Below are 20,628 nucleotides of genomic sequence, written 5' to 3' on the forward strand. Positions count from 1 at the left end.
TCGTATATGTCCTACTAGATCACTGCTGTTCGATGCGCTTACATCGTACCATTATGTTACTACACTATTCTTGATAATACATTGTCTTCGTTTCTATGCTATTAAAGCTGCCTTGCAGCGGTGATGAAGTCTTCAAAATAATTCCTCAAGACCCTCCTCTTACTCTTCCTCGCCAATTGACTTCACATTCCATTGGGCACTAATGTCCCAGCGGGAGCCTTTGGCATTGATGCTGACGTACTTCACAAACTTCAACACCGATGGATCTCTAAGCATGAGACACAACGAGTTCCACTTGCATTGGCTGCTGTACAAAACACTGTCATCGCTGGCATCACCGGCCTTGTAGATAGCTGGATCGTCGTCTTCAAACTCTCCATCTGAATCTCCTCCTGTGGCCATACACAACTCGTAGCCGCCAAACTCACCTGACTCCCAGTTCTTTGGGTTGGTTGCCGTTGGTGTGAGTCCAAGAGTGGCTTCGAGAAGAACGTTGAGCTCACCATTGTGTTCTCTAGCCAAATCCTTTTCGGTCGTAGTCGCCAACATGAAATCTTGGCCAGGTCTGAACTTCCTAGCGAGAATCTGGTCGCTGGTAACAGCAAGACTCGTCACGTAGGCAAGCCATTTTCTAAATGCAACCGATTTCAAAAATGCCATTACTTCAAGAAGCATCTCGTCTGGACCGTTAGATGTGAGGCGCTTAGTCAAGTCAAAGTTGGGGAGCTCTTGAGGACCGATGTGATTGTTGTGCTTGATGCCCTGTTCAGTTTGGTCAATCTCGCCCTTCCCGTCTATGTACATAAATCTTTGCTTGTGTGGTGGGACTGCGCATTTCCAAGGGAACTGAATCTCCTTTGACGTTTGTGGAACCTTGTTGTCGATTTCGAACTTTCTCATCTTCTCCTGGAGAAGGTCAGCATACTCAGGTTTCAACACATCCTTGATCTCCACCACTGACTCTTCCACGAAAGTCTGATTGAGCTGATCAAGAGCACCCTTGGTCAAGTAAGTAGAGTTAAGGTACTTTGAGAGGTATGCTTTCTCACCGTCGTCAAAGTACTTACTGTCCAAGTCCAAGGTCTCGTATTTCTTAATTTCTTCAGGATATAGGTCGTTCCTAAAAGGCTTTGGGAAATCAAACTCCTGAAGCTCCTTGCTTTGAAGCTGCTGTAAAGTACTCTTTGCCTCGGTGGCTTCCTGTTCGCCTGGAATGTATCCATCCTCACCTGGTTGTGGGATATGGAACCAGCCTTGAATAGATAATCTTTGCTTGTCCACACGCACTTCCTCGACATCATGAAATGATAAACCAGGTTGAACAGTGAAGAAAGCCATCTGATTAAACTGAGGAACAAGCTTCACCTCATGATCTGTCTCTGGGACATTGGGCACAACAGCAGGGAAGAGGCGTAATCCACCACCGTAATGTGCTTTCCATGTAAACTTGGGGTCGGGCATGTACAAAATGAAACTGACTCTTCTGGAGCCAATGACATCATCATGTGTCAAGAGGTGACAACCCTTGGTGTAGGTGTTGATGGACATATCTGTCTTGACACCACTGAGCTTGCCACAGCCAGTCACATTGGAAATGAAGTCTCTGAATTCTTCTGAATAGATTGCCGCCCTCAACTTGTATAACGAAGGCAACCTAGACAAGTCATCCCAATTTAATCCAGACAAGTTCGCCAAGTCTCCTGACTGGTACACTTTGTAGATATCCGTTTCCTTTTTTGTGAATGCAATCTCGCCCAAGATTTCCTTTCTGACAGAGCGCAACAAATCGTCGTTGATCAATTCTGTAACTGTGCCCCATCTGTATGGCTGTGAGTTGGTGATGTCCAGCTTCAAGTTCTGCTGAAAGTCATTTTCAAATATCTTATTGTTCAAGAAGCTCACAATCTCATCGTGAGAGTAAGAAGTATTAAGCTTTTTGTTAGGCTTTTCGGCCACTTCTTCATTTGGACGTTTTTCGACAACCATGGCGTTAGTCGGTGTTATCAATTTTTCACCCAGACATCACTCCACATACTAAGCATCAAGATGAGCCATGCATGCAGGCCAGATGGGTCGAGATGGAACTGATAGCGAACTTGCAGAGGAAAATTGTTTTCAAAGAGACCTTCCTCTCACCTTCAATTATCTTTCTGGTGTAACATTTCGAATAATTTTCGTGAATTAAAATAAGATCTGTTCCTTGAATATATCCTTCTAACTTTCGCGTGTTTTGCATAATCTTGAGACGCTGCGCCAAATATTGAGATATAGTAAAGAATCATAACAAATTGAATACATAAATTTTTCTATGAACAAGCAAAGTCCCTGCGAGGATGACGGAAAAGGACTTCAATGCCCTACTAAATTTTCCTTATTTCGATGGCTCGAATGAAACACCATAAGTACTAATTGACGACCGTAATCTCTGCTTCAGAGCATATTTACCTTTAAGAGTTTCCTACAGTAACCTGTTCTGTAGAGATACATATCATCCCAGTTTAATCTCTATCGACAGCTTAACTTTGTGAACTCTCTTTTGACGTCTCGCTTGATGGGTGCAAAAAATGATATGCGGCGCGAGATTTCACAAATCTCCAAGATGCAACAAGTGGAGCTATACATGGAGGCAATATTGGGTCTCCTAATCAAATCTTTACATAATTTTAAAACCCAAGGTACCCATGATGACTTCACTTTCCACAAGGCGACCGAAACGTCTTCAGAGCCGAGTCACGTGAATGCGTCTAATCGCTTATCGGCAGGACATGAATCATCCGACACAGGACCGACAGGGTCTTGACTCATTTACTGAAAAATTACAAAACCATACTTTTTTGACTTTATTCCGCCTCAAAATTCTTCACACTTACCAAGATGGGCTCATCATTACCTTCTTCGGCCGCAAGCTCATATAATTCTGTACTCGATTTCAAGTCGATCTCTACTGGCGGCTGGATCGTCCAGAAGTTTGGCGGTACCTCTGTTGGAAAGTTCCCAGAGAACATTGTTGATGATATAGTCAAGGAATACAGCAAACTGCATCGTGTTGCTGTTGTTTGTTCTGCCAGATCTTCCAACACGAAAAGTGAAGGTACCACTTCAAGACTTCTCAGATCGGCGGACTTGGCTACCGAGATGGGAGACTACGACAGCCTATTGAAAGTTATCGAGGACGATCACGTCAACAACGCGAAGGAAAAAGTGAAAGACTCAAATCTCCAAAATAAATTGATCGAAGACTCCAAACTGGAAGTCGCCAGAGCTAAGGAACTTTTGCATGCATCTCAAATCATCGGTGAGATTAGTCCAAGAACGTTAGACAGTCTCATGTCTGTGGGCGAAAAATTGTCCTGTCTTTTTATTGCAGCTTTGATGAAAGACCATGGTCTCAATTCTGCTTATGTGGACTTGTCCCATATTATCCCTCTTGACTACGATATCTCGAAGGGCTTTGACGACTCATTCTATCTGTTCCTCGTTGGTGAGCTCGCTAAAATTGCCCTCTCTCAAGGTGAGGATGTCATTCCAGTTTTCACTGGCTACTTTGGCGTCGTTCCAGGTGGTCTTCTTAATGGTATTGGCCGTGGGTACACCGACTTATGCGCTGCATTGATCGCAGTTGGTGTCCAGGCTGATGAGCTTCAAATCTGGAAAGAGGTGGATGGTATTTTCACAGCCGACCCTCGAAAAGTGCCAAAAGCCAGACTTCTCGATTCCGTCACACCAGACGAGGCTGCTGAATTGACCTACTATGGTTCCGAAGTGATCCATCCATTCACCATGGAACAGGTAATCAAGGCCAAAATCCCAATCAGAATAAAAAATGTCATCAAGCCTTCCGGAAAAGGCACTATCATCTATCCTGACAATATTGGCAGAAGAGGCGAAGCTACGCCGCCCCACCCGCCAGCTGCTTACGAGACGCTTCCCAATTCTTATATCCAAACGCATAAAAAGAGATCTGCCACTGCCATCACTGCCAAGCAGAACATCGTCGTCATTAACGTTCACTCCAACAAAAAAACGCTATCTCACGGTTTCTTGGCTCACATCTTCACAACCTTGGATAAGTACAGATTGGTGGTGGACTTGATCTCCACCTCTGAGGTGCACGTTTCCATGGCCATGCAACTTCAAAGTGAAGAGGAGCACAACCTCAAGGAGGCATTGAAGGATTTGAGGAAAATGGGTACAGTGGACGTCACCAGAGAGATGACCATTGTGTCTCTTGTTGGTAAGCAGATGGTGAACTTCATTGGTATTGCCGGTAACATGTTCAAGGTTCTCGCAGATGAGCGTATCAATATTGAAATGATCAGTCAAGGTGCTAATGAGATCAACATTTCTGCTGTTATCAATGCTAATGATACTATCAGAGCTTTGCAATCTATTCATGCTAAGTTATTGGAAGGAAACTTTGGTTTCGAGGAAACGGCGTCGGCGACCGACATAAGGTTGTCTGCCTTGAAGGCACAAAGCTAGTCATACACAAAAGTACATAAATCAATTCACTAGATATCGAAATCGCCGGACTCGGAGTTGCGCTGGCCAGAGCCTTTACCCAGTGCGTTTTTGTTTTCTTCAATCAAGCCCTCAAAGTCGCCAACCATGTTGCCCAACAACTCAGAGGCCAACTTGTGGTAGGCTAATTGCGCCTTGATCAATTCCAAAAGCTCTTCGAGAGGCTTGGCGTGCTCCAAAACATTCTGCATGACACTGATACCGTCCTCTACTGTGTTTGCAAACTCGTCCTCTGCGTTTTCCATGGCGACCCTATATTGAGGCTCCTTGGAAGGATTCGTGCAGTTAGTCAAAGCTTGCCTAGCCAAATCATAGTCTATTCTCTTCTGCTCGACTTTTTTCTGGATGTTCGAGCTTTGAGAGAGCAAAGATCTCAACGTTGAGGTCAATGGCTTGTTGAACTTGTTTTTGATCAACTGATCCTGACCGAGTCTAGCATTGGCGATTTTGTTCAAGTTGCCGGAGTACAAATCTAAGGCTTTGATCAAGGGTCTTGGTCTTTGCTTGTCGAGGATGTCAAGACAGAACCATCCGTGGCACGGGCGAGAGCGTGATACAATGTCTTGGGAGGCTTGAATTCGCCATGTTCAGAATTAATCAATGCGGCCTGTGCTTCTGCTGGAGTGGTTGCCTTGGACAAGTTGGACACTCTGTTTGTGATGTTCTTGCTGAAATCAGTGAATGATTCTTGCAAGTTGGTAGGGTAGTCATATGACTCCGACTCATAGTTGTGGGTGATTTTCAAAACATTTCTGTACAACTTCTCGACATTGTTACACTTGTCAGCCAATTCACGATACTCCTCGGGTAATTGACTGATTTCGTCAACATTAACCTTGCCCATTCTCTCCTGGACCATTCTTGAAGTCCTTTGAGCAAAGGGCATGAATTCATTGTTGAATTCGGTAGAGACCTTGTCACCAAGGTCCTTCAAGTTGTTGGTGAAGCTGGAGAAATTGAAAGACATATTACCGGCCTTTGGTGCTTATTTCAGTGGATGATTGGAGTCTTTGCTGATGTCACTACTAGAAACTCAAGGGGTGAATATGCACTCTTGGACCTCATAGCCCTCCAGACAATGCATTCCTTTGACACTTAAGAATTGTCATAAAATTGATTTATTAATACTTCAAGCCTTTTTGAAAGAACTCGTATATAGCCTTAGAAAATCTCTGTGCTCCCTCACGGAGATCATGGTCTGACCCTGCAACCGCGTAAGTCAATCTGAAGAAATTGCCTCTTGGCTCGCTGAACTTCTTATCAATGGCCATGTTGAGGCCAGTGACAACCTTGACGCCAATAGCACGGAACTTGAATTGCAATAACTTCATTTTTTCAGGCACATTTGTTCCCTCAGGGAAATTGACAATCACACTTGCAAACATTCCCGCCCGCGGATCAATAATGTCAAAATAACCATTCTTGTAAGCATCCAGATCATAAAGCCCGCCAAGAAGAACATTCCTTCGGTTAATGTAAGCGAGTCTAATTTTGAGGACCCATTTGAGCCAACCCTCAACTCCACCAAAGCTTTGTTCGATCACATTGTTGACCAAGAGTTGAGACGTGCCGGATGCCGATCTAGTTACCACATTGGCGTAATTAGAGATTGCACGGATGACATCCTTGTGACCCACAATAAAGCCGAGTCTCAATCCAGGAGCAAAAAGCTTCGAAAACGTCTCGATACGAAGAACTCTTCCCGAGGTATCAAAAGTGAGATAAGAGGGCATTAAGTGGTTTTCCAAAAAGTCCTCAACGGTCAAGAAGTCAGTCATTTTCGCCAATCCATCCGGATTAGAGAATGGCGGCAATGTCAAATATCCGTAAGGATCATCTTCAATGATGGCAAAATCGTATTTTTCAGCCAAATTGTAAACCTGCTGACGAAACTTTACGGATTGGGTAAATCCAGTGGGGTTCTGACCTGAGGCGATGGTGTACAAAGCTTTCGGCTTCTTCCCTTTATGTTCTGGTTGAAGCTCGTCCCAGTTTTCCAACAAATTGATCAAATAATCAATATCTAATCCATTACTCTTGTCAGGAGTACTATCAAGATCCAACTTCAAGGGCACAGGGATGGCACCAGCATTGTTGATGTTTTGCAAAAAAGGAGTGAACGTGAATTCTTCAACCAAAATGATATCACCAGGATCTAAAAAAGCATCCGCAGCTTTGTTAAGGCCGTCACCAGCTCCGTTAGAGAGAATAGTCGTCCAATCTTCGTACTTAGGAGGGTGTGCTTTCTTGATAAGATCTCTTGTAAACTGAAGAAGCTGAGGAATTCCTTCTACCTCCGAGTACTGCAACCCACGACTCAAGTCAATAAGCTTCAGATCTTGTGATTTTTTGGGGATTATAACGTGGTTTTTAGACTCACCTGTAGTAGTTAACCGTTTTAAGGAGTCCTCTACCCCGGAACCACTAGTGTTTAAATTCTCCAATGAAATATTGCCTAGAGGCAACAGCAATGACTTCTGGAAAGGATAGTCGACAACATTTACTTGCAACAGCTCAATTGGAAAGAACCCGGCGTTAGGCATGCCAGCATCAAGCCACAAAGGGTCGGGGTGTGGCTCAAATCCCTCCGGAGCATCATCCGTGTCGAACAAAGCAAAATGGAGTCTCCGTCTAGAGTTGGCCCGTTGAGAAATCAAATGCGACATCGTAAACGTAAAGAATAGCCTCAATTGAAAAAGAAGTGGTTGTTGCTCAAATTTCTCCTAAAGCGGTCGCTTACTGATGCAGCATGCGGGCACTGATAAGGGCGCGCCTCCCACACTAATTTTTAAATCCACAGCGGTGCGATTTCTAATCAGAGAGCGCCTACCCACTATTGAGGTCTCCTTCCTTTCAAAAAATTGTGTTTAGGTCATTTCTTCGTCAATAATATCATCTCCAAGATAAGAATCTGAAGAGCATGCTTTGTATTCGTCGATAGTTTGACGCACTGTCTCTTTGCATTCCTCGAACGCATCCAATACTTCTTGCCTCTCCGAAGCATCATTGGATGTAGTGTAGAAATTGATATAAGCTGCACGCTTAGCCAATAAATCATACTGCTTGACCGTTTTGCTGAGTAGATGCACGATTGAAGTATTGTTAGATACCTGAATTCCGCTTAAGCGCTTCTCCTGTTGACTTGTAAACGCCGATTGCTTACCATTGACGACGCTAATCGAGCTAGGAGTCCATGGTACAAAGGAAAGTCGCTGTTGGGCCTTAAGGATACCTCTTCTAATTTCCTTTTGATTGAGATTCTTCCCGATCACGTAGTCAAGCACACTGATGTACTTGAGAGGCTCTTTGTAGGAATTGAGCTTATATTTGTCGTTCAAAAGCTCAAGTATAATGTCATATTCATTGAGGCTCACGTAATTCTGATTAGGAACAACATTGGGTATGTTAGAGTACGGAGCGATTGATGTCAGGAGGAACTTGAGTTCAGGTGTCGGAACTACGGTCGAGATGATTGACTCGTAGGAGCTGTACATGTAGCTTGGGAACCTTAGCGGATTGGTGATACCAGCTGCGACATACGCTATTAGCTTGTTAGCACTCTCGAATGCAGTTGAGGAGCTCAAGTTTCGTTCCAACCCTGATCCAATAAAAGCATTGCCCAAGGCGTTCAATGAATCATTATCAAACACAAAGGTGGCATCACCGAAGTCAATTAATCTTCTGAGAGTGAGCATCGTATTGTATGGCTGGACCACAACATCAGAAGTTTTGTCGTTCGACGGAAAGACAGAGAAAGTGCTAACAATCTTCTTGCTGCCATATCTATCATTTAATAGTTCAAGTAGCAAGCTCCCAACTCCAGAGCCAGTACCACCTGCAACACTATGCATGAGTTGGAAGGCCGATGGGTTATCGCACTTGTCCAACTCTCTGTCTATCAAGTTCATCATCTCTTCTTCGTGATTTCTGCCGTAAACATAGCCGTGTTGCCAGTTATTGGCTGCACCACTTCCAGTCTCACTTAGGTGAATATTTCGAGGATTGAACATTGGAAGCTTCGAGGTGGCTTTGTTCACCACCGATGGTTCGAGGTCTATTAGTATGGATCTTGGGGTAAACTTGTTCTGCTCGCTTAGGGTAAAGAAGGAGTCCATCACATCAGGTCTCTGAGTTTGTGGCTTCTTTGAGAATTCTGCATTATCGCTTTCGAAAGCGACATCATCACTGACATAAGGTTGTGGTGTTCCGTCTGGTGCAATGCCATGATCTAGGGCCAACTGCCTCCAGTATTCTAGACCAACCTGATTACCACACTGGCCAGCCTGAATTGTTATTATTTCCCTGGTTGTTAGTTTCCATTATTTTGTTGTTTTTGTTTTGTACATACCCTGGCATGGTGTTTCTTGAATGTGATGGAACGCGGTGATGTTTTGAATCTGCGCGCTCGAAAGTAGGTAAGATAGTTACAGTGGTTTTTGAGTGAGCGCAAGAACCAAAGCCAGAGAAGTACTCACCTGACAATCAAACTATAGCTTTTTCAAGGCGTAAGATGAATAAAGAAAAAAAAGAAGGAAAAGCATCATATCAAGAAACGAAAAAATTATGGACGAGACAGGATTCGAACCAGTGACCTTCTGCTTGCAAGGCAGACGCGCTACCAACTACGCCACACGCCCTATAACTTCTGAGAAGGGACCCACAAATCTTGATCAGAAACACCAAGGCCTGTATATAAGAAGGTCACATGATCTTATTTAGAAGGTTAACAATTTTTTAAAAGTGACTAGTCATGGAATATCGATGCAAAACATAAGCTCCTATGAAAACATTTGGCATTTTAGTTACTCATCGGCCGAGAAAGGTGAGATTTGTGAGGTCTGGATCCTAGTGGAACCGGTACCGTTTCAAAGCAACATTTGAGCGGGCCCTACCCTGATCTAACACTTATGGCACACTTCAGTTAGAGCATCCTGTACCAAAAATTCACTGGAAGAGTTGCATTCGGTAAAAAAAATGCTAACAAAATCCGATGAAGTGTATCATTTTGCCGTTCACTCACTCCTCCATCCTCAATAGCCCGTTTGGTACTGCACATATTTTCAAAACTTTACTATATAAGGCACAGATCGCGCCCACCGTTGAAGGTTTTTCTTTTTTTTTCTCATACTTACCTTGAGATATTACAGGAGATCAAGTAGTCTTGTAATCGCGGCACCTTGTTTGCATTGCACAGCGCTGCAAGGAGCTGTTGCCAACTCTCCCTTTAATGGAGTTGGCCTGTGTGTTCCGAGCGGATCGTCTTCGGATGGTCTACTTTGATTGGATACAATAGGCTTGCTCCAGGGTTTGTGTGGGTCTTTCAATTTTTGATTTAACTCCTCGAATGAGCTAGAATTTATTCAGCTCATCCCTCCTTAGTCAGCGCAAGTCGGGTGATTTGATCTGTCCAAGGGCCAGGAACAAAGAGACCATTGAGGCTACCACTGTCTTAACTGCTGCCTCTTCGATGTCTTCGCTATAAAATGAGACATGCACGATGGCTTAAGAGCCAAGGTTTGAAGTCTAAGAAATCTTTCATCATTTAATCGAGAGACTTCTTTTCGATTTTCAAGGCCAGCTATGGCTGATAGAGGCGCCAAAATGATACAAGGGTGTCATAAGAAGTTGCACTTACGAATAGTAAAAAATTCGGTTTGAAAGATTGACTTTTTTCACATTTTCGAGTTCGCAAATTTGACGCTATATAATGAGTCTGCATTCACCGATGGCAAGAGGTACCGGTCCTATAGTGTAGTGGTATCACCTCGGATTCTGATTCCGGTAACCTGGGTTCGAACCCCAGTGGGACCTCTTTTTTTTTGTTGGGTTAAACTCTAGTAAGAATCAGTTGTCTTTGACTAGTATGGTAATCTACGGGGCGCCAAGAACCTTTGGAGGTCATTGAACGAATTCTACGCATCAGGTCAGAAGGTTGTGTCTTGGAAAAACCATCAGCCCTACTGGGCCCAAGTTGGCTGCTTCCTAATCAGTAATCGTTAAAATAGAACCAGATGTGAGTTAACGAAGTAAGGCAAGAAACTCAATGTGGATAAAAGGTTGCCGTGTTGAGAAGCGTGCTTCGATTACACGAGGTATTCGAAATCAAACAAGCCTCGTAAACACGAAAACGCAAAGTTCTCGACTCGGGTCATCTGGGATCCGGCCGTAAGCTTTCAATCGTCGCCATTATTATGGGTGACAGCAGTTGGAAAATGGGTTCTAGACCTGTCAATTGCCTTGTTAAGTTAACGTAGGCGTCTTTGTTAAGGTCCTTATTTCCTCAATTTGGAAACAATGACAATGCAAGTTAAAATAAATCGCAGTTTGTTGACGCCGAGGGCACCAAATTTAGTGACTTCCATTTGCAGTGAAAGAGGGAGCATGTAGCCTGTTTAACCCTTCTCAGACATTTCTCAAATAGGAAATTTTTTCGCAGCCAAAGATTCAAGAGCATCGAGTCGAAGTCTAATTCTACAAAATTATTTCTTTGAAAATCATTGATTAGAGTATGTTCAACATGTCCTATGAAATGGATTTAATAAATGACCGAAATCAGCAAGAAGAAAAGTGGAGTTGAAAAAAAGAAGATATCGAATAGAAAACGTAATAAACGTGCTCACAGAGCACAAGGTATATGCTGTTGGTAATTAGCACTCAGCGTTTCGGATGGATTGGGCATTTCAAGGACATGTCGAGCACAACTCAGCATAAAAAGAAGTGTACCCGAACTGGAAGCTTTTGTGTGGAACTTTTCCCATTTTTGATGAAAATCATTCAACCATTTAGTAGTTGTAAGATCTTCTTCTTCTTCTCTTCTTACAGCCAGTTGGCACAGAAGTACCAGTGGCAGTGAAGGTAGGAAGAGTGGTGGTCGAGGTGGACTGGGTAGTAAGACCAGTTGGAGAACCAGAAATGGTAGAACCGTCACACTGGCCGAAGAGAGCAGCCAAAGCGTTGACAATCACAGTCTTCAAGGTTTCGAAGTTGAAGAACTCATTGAACAAGGAAGTAACCAAACCAGAGTTGGCAATAGCCTTGATGATGGCAGTGATGTCAATGAGGTCACGGTCCCACAACTCCTTGATCAAGTCAACACCGTACTCCAAGAACTGTGGGTCCACGAGCAAAGTTCTGACAACAGACGAAGCCAAACCAGAGTTGGCCAAGGACTCCAACAAGTTGTTGACAACTCCGTCCTCATCGTATCTCTTCATCAACTCCTCGTTCTCCTCAACAGATCTCTTGACCTGTGGTGGAAGAGCGAACTCCTCCTCCTCGACGAATCTCTTGGCGGTACCGTCGCTGATCTTCTCCTCGATCTTGCCAATCAAGTCAGAGACAACCTGCAAGGCCAACTTGAAAATGTCCTCGTAGAAGGTACAGTCGTTAAGAAGGTCCTTGATAACAGTTTTAGCCAAACCAGACTTATCCAAAGCCTGGAACAAAGTGTCCAAGGAAATGAGACCGGATCTGATGATGAGCACGGCAGCCTCGGTGACAATTGGCTGAAGATTCTTGTTGGTAACCAAACCCTGGATGATCTTTGGAGCAAGACCAGTCTGGTTAATGGCAGCCAAGATCTGAGTAACAAGAGCGTACTCTCTGGCCTGGAGCTCAACTGGGTCAACAATCTCAGATCTCTTAGCCTGGAACTGCTGGACAGAGGCAGTGATGTCCTTGATCTGGTCCTCCTGTCTTTTAGAGAGACCAGTCTCGGCAGTGCCAAAGTTAGCTGGGGCAGCTTGGACCGAAGTCATCAAAGCGAGAGCGAGAGTAGTTGAGACGGATTGGACCTTCATGATGTGATTAGTGAATAACGATGTAACTAAAAAAAAAAAGAGGAACGGAAGTGGGAGGAAGCTGGGATACTTATATGGGGCCCGTCAGGGCAGAGGGCCCACAGAATTCATTGAGGTGAGTGCCTAAACAGGGAATTGTTGGAAGCAGGAGTATGCAAGCAGCCCATATACCTTGTGTAGTTAAAGCACAAGGCACATTTTAGGATAAGACAGAATATGGAAGCCTGTCTGTGGGCTGCAAAAGGCGTCATTTCCGCATCGGGTAATTCAGCCTGCAGAAAGGCCTCTTGTCCTACTATAGAAACCCCATAGTTCGCTTACATTGGGAAAATGCGCACTCTAGACACCGTCCTCCATGACATTTCCTGATTGGGATATACATTGGAAACAACCCTATGCCACAAAGGGGAATTCTCCTCTTGTAAAAATAGCTTAATTCTCTCTGCCATTGCAAGCTGCAGCGTCCAGAACGTCGTCTGGTTCGCTCGTCCATAGTTTCGCTCCCGCAGAACCCTTTATTCTGCCTCAACAAGGAAAACCGTCTGTCAGTGTCTGCACTTGGCAGCATCGTCCACCATAAACACACACATTGGGAAATCGCTTTACTGTCTTTAATTCCGAGACGGTAGATCAAGCGACACTTTTTTTTTATGGCTTCCTTTTTCTGGCAATCCGTAAAAGCGCTGAGTTGACGAGAGCCAGAAACATATTTTGCAACCGCGTCGCTCTCCATTTTGCGTAGTAGGCTTACGATACCAAGGTACAACAAGGCTTACGTTCGGCTTTTGCGGAACTTCTCCAGCCGACTCAAAGCCTTTCGTGAATCAGGGCAAAAACTTGCGCTCGAAGATCAACGCAATTAATATTGAGCTTGGATCACTTGATGATCTTGATAAGGACCACGAGGTGAGTTTCCAGGAATCTCGATGAATTCATTTATTTTTTTTGAGATGGGAAATGTGCTTTGAAAGCCTGTAGAACTAGGTGTGATGTAGCTGCATTCCACGAAGCAACTTCTGGACCCTGTAAGGCTTACCACGATAGGGGCTGGAGTCTGCAGTGGCTTTCGCCGTGTTCGTCAAATCGTTTAGCGAGTATATCACTCGCTTAGCGAGAATTCCAGTAATGGAAGTATCAGCTACGAAAATGCAGCCATAGGTTGGGAACAGTAATGTCATCCAATGCAATGCCGTCTACAGCATGTTCAAGCAGTTACATCCGTCTGTCGTCTGAAAATTAGCTTGCTCCTGATTTAACTTATTTTTATCAAGTCAGAATGTCCCACCTTCTAGAACGACTTCTGAAACCAAAAGCCATTTTGGAAGCCAATCCAAAGGAGTCTCTGATGCTGCACTCCACCACCATCTCCTGTAAAGCAAGAAGAGCCGTCAAAGCCTCAATTCAACTACGTGAGTGAGCGGAACTGAGCTTTAGATGGCGGAGACCTGCTGATCATCGCAAACGCTCTGCGGAGATACCCTTCACGCGCTACTACTTCCAGTAGCGTTGTTTTGCATTGATTAGCTTACAATGTTTCAAGATGATCTCTTTTCAAACATTACTGATCATTAATTGCGTTACCATTATTTTAATTGAACGTGAATGTTCCAAATCAACTACAAAATCTTTCTTCGAATGTCATTGGTGATTATTCGTCCGTCCGCAGGTCTTCAAGCCATTTTCGAGGTAACCGGGCATGAATAGTGGCACACTGGTGATTCTTATTGGTGAATCGAAAGTATTTGGAGAATTTGAGGCGGAGGAGAGCCACCGGAAGGGTGACTTGCAGCCGACCAATGAATCCATGATTTTTCAAACCCATCAAAGAAGGTCGGCTCCGGTTGAGGAGAAGTATCTAAAGAGGAAAATTAAGCCGAATGGGCCCTTTAAAAATTGGCCAAATCATTTGCTATTCTCCATTTACCCGTTCTTGTGTGTGCGATCTCGTTGAGAGTCAAATCTCGATTTCACTAGTCCTCAACATGGGCAGGTTTTGCTCTCATAAAACACTACTGAGAAACAAAAAAAAAAAAAAAAAAAAATAACGTATGACAAAATCCCAAAAAATTTGTATCCACTCCAAGTCTTACCGGTACAGTTCTCCACGACGTGTACAGAGTAGAGACGAGTCAGGAGATGCTCATGGCCAATGTATCGCGATCTCAGTGCACTAAACTTTACCACATCTTAATTTCAGAGATCGACAAGCCTAAACGCCTTGCAAAAAATACCAGCAAATTGCAGAAATATACCAGGTGAAAACGAAACAGTTTACATTTGAAAAAATTGTTACCTCGTCCGCTCCAAGAATTGACTCACATACTTTGCATCTTCTCCAATTTCACTCGATCAGGTGGTTCATTTCAGTCCAGGTACATCTAGGAACAAACCGCACCCACTTTCTGGCTTCACCCACTAGTCACTATATGTCTTTCGCAGCCAGTGTTGGGACCGCACCCGTGCACCAAGCCCTGGAGACGCGGGTCGTATTCTCGTACAAGGCAGAAAAAACGAGTAAAAAAAAAAGTCAGCCTTATGCGTGGGTTGCATCTCTCTACACTTCAATAGATCAGATGCTCCATTATTTACAGACAGCCACCGCCAACTTGGCCAGGCTATCAGCCCACAAGCCGATCCACGTGACGCTAATCACCTCCTTACTCGTTTCCATTGCCTACCTCGCCGTGGTAGACGAGTACATCCCTAGTCTGTTGGAGAACAACGGCTCCGTGAGCTATTACCACCCCAAGGGCTCCAGCGATTACCTGAAATGGATTCAAATTGACGATGTTGCCGCCTACCCGGACGCTGACGCTGTATCTTTGGTGCCGTTGGTGTTCAGAAGAAAGCACAATCACGTTTTGCCTAATGTTCCAGATACTATTACTGGCGCCCACTACGAGAAGATCTTAGTGGTGAAAAGTAATGCATTGGACTCGAAGTTGGGCAGCTTGACCAGGATCACCGCGGACGGCGTCACATGGAAGGCCCGTTCCCATAATAAGGTGGCACGTCTTTTAGAGCATGGTAAGCTGGCCTACGAGAAGGTCTGCTTCTTGATCAAGGGTGCCGAAACCTTCGACATTGGCTTGATCACCGTTGCATACATTGCCATGGCCTACACAATTATCAAGGTGTTTATCGATTTGAAGCGCAAGGACTCGTCCCTCTGGTTGGGTTTCTCCATCATCATCTCCTCCACATTCGCATTCATCTTTGCCTTGGCTGTGACGACAAAAATCTTTGAGACCAAGGTTTCCTTGCTCAGTATGACTGAAGGTATCCCCTTTTTAACTGCCATTATTGGCTTCAAACACAAAATTTCCATTGCCTCCGCCATCATCAGTCAGTCGACCTCCAACGTTGATGTGAAGACCATTGTCTCGTCTGCAATTGCCAGCCATACCACAAGCTTATTAAGAGACCATGTTACAGTCATTATTGCCTTGCTTCTGGCATTGTTGTACGCCGCATCTATGGAAGGATTGAGAAACTTCTGTTTGTTAAGCAGTACAATCTTGGCATTTGACTTGTTACTCACCTACACCTTCCTTTCTGCTGTCTTCGGATTAAAGATTGAAATCAACAGAGCTCGCAGGACTCACGATCTTCAAACTGCATTGGAGGAAGAGGGCATCTCTTCCTTCGTTGCGGCATCGATTGCCAACCGCTCTGCCAAGAATGAGTACCCTAAGGGCGACTCCCGTACGACCGTCTTGTCTTTCAAAGTCATGTTGCTTGGAATCTTTTTTGCTTTCCACGGTTTGTGGTTGGGCAGCTCTTGGTTGTACGGCACCTCAAGTGAGCTCTTCAATGATACCACCTCGCTCTCTGAGATCGCCGCCAAGCAAATTCAAATTGGTTCCAAGGGAACTGTTGTGTCTATTCTCAAACCTCAGGTGTACGTTCCAAACGGCCTTCTTGTCACCTTCGAGGATCTTCTTTCCACAATTTTGACCACCATCTCCAGTGCCATCAAGGATAGCTTGATCTCCAAATTTCTTTTATTTGGCTTTGCTATTTCCATCTCATTCAACGCCTACTTTTTGAATGCCACGCGTTACCAGCGCAATGCCACCAACAAATTAGTTGAAAGAGAGATGTCGAGACCTCAGCTCAGCTCTTTGGCCAAGCCTTCGAGAAAGTCCAAGAAACTGAAGAAGAAGAAGGCCCCTACTTACGACACGGATGACAGTTCTTCCAACGATGGTGCCCTCACGTTCAATGCATCTGTTAAGCAATTGCCTCTTGAAGAATGTATCAAGCAATTTTCGGAAGGCAAGGTCAGAGAGTTGAACAACGACGAGGTTTCATCCTTGGTTGTCTCAGGTAAATTACCCCTTTATGCTTTGGAAAAACAGTTAGGTGACAACCTTCGTGCTGTTGTTGTTCGTCGTAAGGCCATCGCTAAGCTCGCCAATGCCCCAGTGCTTGACACTGAAAGACTTCCATATGCCCACTACGACTATGATCGTGTGTTCGGCGCTTGTTGTGAAAATGTCATTGGTTATATGCCATTGCCAGTTGGTGTTGCCGGTCCATTGATCATTGATGGTACCCCATACCACATTCCTATGGCTACTACCGAAGGTTGTTTGGTTGCTTCTACTATGCGTGGTTGCAAGGCCATTAACTCTGGTGGTGGTGTTCAGACTATCTTGACCCAAGACGGTATGACCAGAGGTCCATGTGTCTCCTTCCCATCTTTGGCTAGAGCTGGTGCTTGTAAGCTTTGGTTGGACTCTGAAGATGGTCAGAGATCTATCAAGAAAGCTTTTAACTCCACCTCCAGATTTGCCCGTTTGCAACATGTCAAGACCGCTATTGCTGGAACTTTGCTCTTCATTCGTTTCAAGACCACCACTGGTGACGCCATGGGTATGAACATGATCTCTAAAGGTGTTGAACACTCTCTCAGGTTCATGACGGAGGAGTGCGGTTTTGATGATATGTCTGTTATTGCCGTCTCTGGTAACTATTGTACGGACAAGAAGCCTGCTGCGATCAACTGGATCGAGGGTAGAGGTAAGTCTGTTGTTGCTGAGGCAAGAATTCCTAAAGATGTTGTGCAGAAGGTTTTGAAGTCTGACGTTGACGCGTTGGTCGAATTGAATGTCAGCAAGAACTTGGTTGGTTCTGCCATGGCTGGCTCTGTTGGTGGTTTCAATGCCCACGCTGCTAATTTGGTCACTGCTGTCTACTTAGCATGTGGTCAAGACCCAGCACAAAATGTGGAGTCTTCCAACTGTATCACTCTCATGAACAAGGTCGGAGACGATCTTCAAATTTCCGTTTCTATGCCCTCGATCGAGGTCGGAACCATCGGTGGTGGTACCATCTTGGAGGCCCAAGGTTCCATGTTGGACTTGTTGGGTGTCCGTGGTCCTCACCCTGAAAACCCTGGTGACAACTCCAGACGTCTTGCCTGTATTATTGCATCCGCTGTGTTGGCTGCTGAACTTTCTCTCTGTTCTGCTTTGGCAGCCGGCCACTTGGTTCAGTCCCATATGCAACACAACAGAAGCAAAGCTCCTGGCTCTGCCGATGCAGCCGCTACAAAGCCCGTGGCCAATGGTACTACTAACGGTCAAGACTTGAAGCGTCTCAAGGAGGGATCTGTTAATTGCATCAAATCATAGAAGTATCAGATCGAAGGGAGATCAAAGGTTGAGGAAAAAGAAGTTGCATGAACAAAATGTTCACTTTACTACATCATCATCATCTTACTCATCGGGAAATCGCAAGCTAATTCAATATAAGGGTTTTCCACCCACCGCTTGCATTTCATCAAAGGTTATATAGCTAATCAATTCCTCATTGAGTGCAGTATTTGCAAAATCAGTCAGAGTCGCAGATGCATTCCCCACGAAAAAAAAGTTGGTGATTAGATCTGAAAAACATAAAAGACTCGTATAGACCAAAACAATGCTGCAGCTGCCCTCTCAGGAAGTAGGCACGCCCATTCCCGATAACACAGCCCATGCTATTTCTGTGACTTTACCTACTTGGGAGGCCACGGTCGGTTATGAAGAAGGCCAGGAATGGGTCACCAGTAAGATGAATTCTGGATACCCCAGGTTTTTCATTCATCTGATTATTCAAGATTTGGCGAAAGCTATTGAATCCAAGTATGGGCGTGAGGGCGAGAGATGTATGATCTTTCCATCTTACAACACGGCCAAGAGGTGTCGTGAGTTCATCAAGCAGAAGACCGAGACTCCAAACATATTGGTCAGAGTGTTACGTTTGAGAACACCCGCTCCCACTACTGATTTTGAAAAGTCTTCCGTGATCGAGTCCGAAATCGGTATTGTTCTTTTCCCAGCCTCGGAATTTCCTTTGGCTAAGCAGTACTGGCAGCACTCCGGTGAAGGTATCTCATCTAGAATGGGTGAATACGTCTTGAAAGAGTTGTTTGACAACGAGGGCAAAGACCAGGCTAGAGCAAGGTCAAGAAATAAACAAGAGCTTCAGGCTCAGAGCATACAGAAGAAATCTCCCTCTATCTCCGCATCCATGAGATCCAACTCCTTGGGCCAGAACGAGGAGGCTGAGAGAGAATTCAACACTTTCATTGAGCAAAAGTATGGAAGAGTGCTTGACTTGAAATTTTCCAAGGAAGCTAAGTTGGCATTGAGAAGACGTATCTGTGGTAAGGCCGACAAATCACACAATCAGGAGGAGGAAATGGACAAGGCTAGAAGAGGCAAGTTTCTTAGTGAAACGGATGTCTACCTTTATCCAACGGGAATGGCCTCTATCTTCAATGCTCACCAGGCCGTGCTCGCCGTTGAAGAGAATCCCAAGAAATCTGTCTGTTTCGGCTTCCCATACGTTGATACTCTCAACATCTTAAAGAAATTTGGTCCGGGCTGCTATTTTCTCGGTCATGGCGACGATGCTTCCTTGGATACTCTCGAAGCCGAATTGAAGTCTGGCGAGACCGAAATCTCTGCTTTGTTCTGTGAGTGTCCATCGAATCCACTTCTCAAGACGCCAGACTTGCAACGCATCAAAGCTCTTTCCGAAAAATACAACTTCCTTGTGATTGTGGACGAGACCGTGGGTAACTTTTTGAATATTTCTGTGTTGCCATATGCCGATATGGTGGTATCCTCGCTTACCAAGGTTTTCTCTGGAGATTCTAACGTGATGGGTGGCTCGCTTATTTTGAACCCATTGTCGGAGAACTACAAGCGGTTGAAACAGTACTTCGATGAGAACTATGAGGATCTTTATTGGGCCGAGGATGCGCTTTACCTCGAAAGAAATTCCAGAGATTTCGAGGCCAGAGCACGCATCATTGACCAGAATGCTGAAGAGGTTGTCAAATTGCTACAGGATAGCGATATTATCTCGGAGGTTTTCTACCCACGCTTATCGCCCTCCAAGCACCATTATGACACAGTCAAAACACCAAATGGTGGCTACGGTGGATTGATGTCCATGTTGTTCAAGGAACCCAGACAAGGCATCACATTCTTCAATGCCGTCAACTTGCATAAGGGTCCATCTTTGGGCACCAACTTCACGTTGGCCTGTCCATACTCCATTCTCGCCCACTACCAGGAGCTCGACGAGATCGAGAAATGGGGAGTTGATAGAAATTTGGTGAGAATAAGCATCGGCATCGAGGACAAGGACGAGCTCCTCGGTGTATTGAGAAGCAGTTTGGAAGTCGCTGCCAAAGAAGTATAGACTACAGCAAATCCAAAAGTAATTCATTCATGCATGTCCAGGGTATCTCTGATGATCACAGGGCAGAGGTATTTCACCTGTAGGTTCTGGTAGTTCCACAGTTCCAGCGACCCAGTAACGAGAATTCTTACTGAAAAAACGAACCCAGCCACCTAGCTGATCCTCGATCTCTTCTGGATCAAGACCTCGAAGATCGTGTGTAAGTTCATCTTCCTTATCGTAACAGCCTGTCACAAAAGCTCTGGCACTATCTTTTCCGCTGAACACATGGTAGGCACCACCAGGGCCGTATATTCTAGCCGATTTCGTCACATCATATACAGTTCCATTAATTGAAACGTATATAGGAAGCCCGGGAGTATCACCATTGTATTTAGCCAATTCTTCAAGGGTCAATTGCACTGGCAGTTCTATAGCTAGATGCTTGAGGTAACGATAGTCTACCCATTTACCGTCGTACCCCCAGGTTGAAGATCCAGTAAACCACCAAGATAGAAGTGCGTTTGCAAGAAGTACACCGCCTAACACTCGTAGGATATCTATGGTGGAGGTGAATGCGGAAGAAGCTCTAACCATTTGGGTTGTACCTGGACTTGGTGATGTGTGCGAC

General features: G+C 44.8%; 9 protein-coding genes and 2 non-coding genes across 11 annotated transcripts; 4 read left to right on the plus strand and 7 right to left on the minus strand. All coding sequences in view use genetic code 12, as the record gives it.

The window, feature by feature from the left end:
• Positions 1–159: 159 nt before the first annotated feature.
• On the minus strand, positions 160–1,986 carry OFD1 (oxidative DNA demethylase; the record flags this gene model as incomplete). Its single annotated transcript, XM_025479545.1, has 1 exon — positions 160–1,986. One exon carries the CDS (start codon positions 1,984–1,986, stop codon positions 160–162), a length of 1,827 nt encoding a protein of 608 aa, XP_025339018.1.
• Positions 1,987–2,874: 888 nt separating this feature from the next.
• HOM3 (aspartate kinase) lies at positions 2,875–4,482 on the plus strand (the record flags this gene model as incomplete). Its single annotated transcript, XM_025479546.1, has 1 exon — positions 2,875–4,482. The coding sequence occupies one exon, from the start codon at positions 2,875–2,877 to the stop codon at positions 4,480–4,482; it is 1,608 nt and encodes a 535-aa protein (XP_025339019.1).
• A 29-nt stretch (positions 4,483–4,511) lies between these two features.
• GVP36 (Gvp36p) lies at positions 4,512–5,488 on the minus strand (the record flags this gene model as incomplete). Its single annotated transcript, XM_025479547.1, has 2 exons — positions 4,512–5,024; positions 5,045–5,488. The coding sequence occupies 2 exons, from the start codon at positions 5,486–5,488 to the stop codon at positions 4,512–4,514; spliced, it is 957 nt and encodes a 318-aa protein (XP_025339020.1).
• Positions 5,489–5,642: 154 nt separating this feature from the next.
• Positions 5,643–7,187, minus strand: ARO9 (aromatic-amino-acid:2-oxoglutarate transaminase; the record flags this gene model as incomplete). Its single annotated transcript, XM_025479548.1, has 1 exon — positions 5,643–7,187. The coding sequence occupies one exon, from the start codon at positions 7,185–7,187 to the stop codon at positions 5,643–5,645; it is 1,545 nt and encodes a 514-aa protein (XP_025339021.1).
• A 201-nt stretch (positions 7,188–7,388) lies between these two features.
• On the minus strand, positions 7,389–8,877 carry TUB4 (gamma-tubulin; the record flags this gene model as incomplete). Its single annotated transcript, XM_025479549.1, has 2 exons — positions 7,389–8,759; positions 8,797–8,877. The coding sequence occupies 2 exons, from the start codon at positions 8,875–8,877 to the stop codon at positions 7,389–7,391; spliced, it is 1,452 nt and encodes a 483-aa protein (XP_025339022.1).
• A 208-nt stretch (positions 8,878–9,085) lies between these two features.
• Positions 9,086–9,158, minus strand: CXQ87_000998. Its single transcript has one exon. It is a non-coding gene; the product is annotated as a tRNA-Ala (tRNA).
• A 1,103-nt stretch (positions 9,159–10,261) lies between these two features.
• On the plus strand, positions 10,262–10,332 carry CXQ87_000999. The gene has a single exon. It is a non-coding gene; the product is annotated as a tRNA-Gln (tRNA).
• Positions 10,333–11,303: 971 nt separating this feature from the next.
• Positions 11,304–12,320, minus strand: CXQ87_001000 (uncharacterized protein; the record flags this gene model as incomplete). Its single annotated transcript, XM_025479550.1, has 1 exon — positions 11,304–12,320. The coding sequence occupies one exon, from the start codon at positions 12,318–12,320 to the stop codon at positions 11,304–11,306; it is 1,017 nt and encodes a 338-aa protein (XP_025339023.1).
• A 2,573-nt stretch (positions 12,321–14,893) lies between these two features.
• HMG1 (hydroxymethylglutaryl-CoA reductase (NADPH)) lies at positions 14,894–17,959 on the plus strand (the record flags this gene model as incomplete). The annotated part of the gene is made up of 1 exon (XM_025479551.1): positions 14,894–17,959. The coding sequence occupies one exon, from the start codon at positions 14,894–14,896 to the stop codon at positions 17,957–17,959; it is 3,066 nt and encodes a 1,021-aa protein (XP_025339024.1).
• A 286-nt stretch (positions 17,960–18,245) lies between these two features.
• Positions 18,246–20,018, plus strand: STR2 (cystathionine gamma-synthase; the record flags this gene model as incomplete). Its single annotated transcript, XM_025479552.1, has 1 exon — positions 18,246–20,018. The coding sequence occupies one exon, from the start codon at positions 18,246–18,248 to the stop codon at positions 20,016–20,018; it is 1,773 nt and encodes a 590-aa protein (XP_025339025.1).
• A 27-nt stretch (positions 20,019–20,045) lies between these two features.
• On the minus strand, positions 20,046–20,594 carry CXQ87_001003 (uncharacterized protein; the record flags this gene model as incomplete). The annotated part of the gene is made up of 1 exon (XM_025479553.1): positions 20,046–20,594. The coding sequence occupies one exon, from the start codon at positions 20,592–20,594 to the stop codon at positions 20,046–20,048; it is 549 nt and encodes a 182-aa protein (XP_025339026.1).
• Positions 20,595–20,628: the final 34 nt, after the last annotated feature.

This window comes from Candidozyma duobushaemuli (genome assembly GCF_002926085.2).
Source record: "Candidozyma duobushaemuli strain B09383 chromosome Unknown A_B09383, whole genome shotgun sequence".
NCBI classification, from domain to species: domain Eukaryota; kingdom Fungi; phylum Ascomycota; class Pichiomycetes; order Serinales; family Metschnikowiaceae; genus Candidozyma; species Candidozyma duobushaemuli.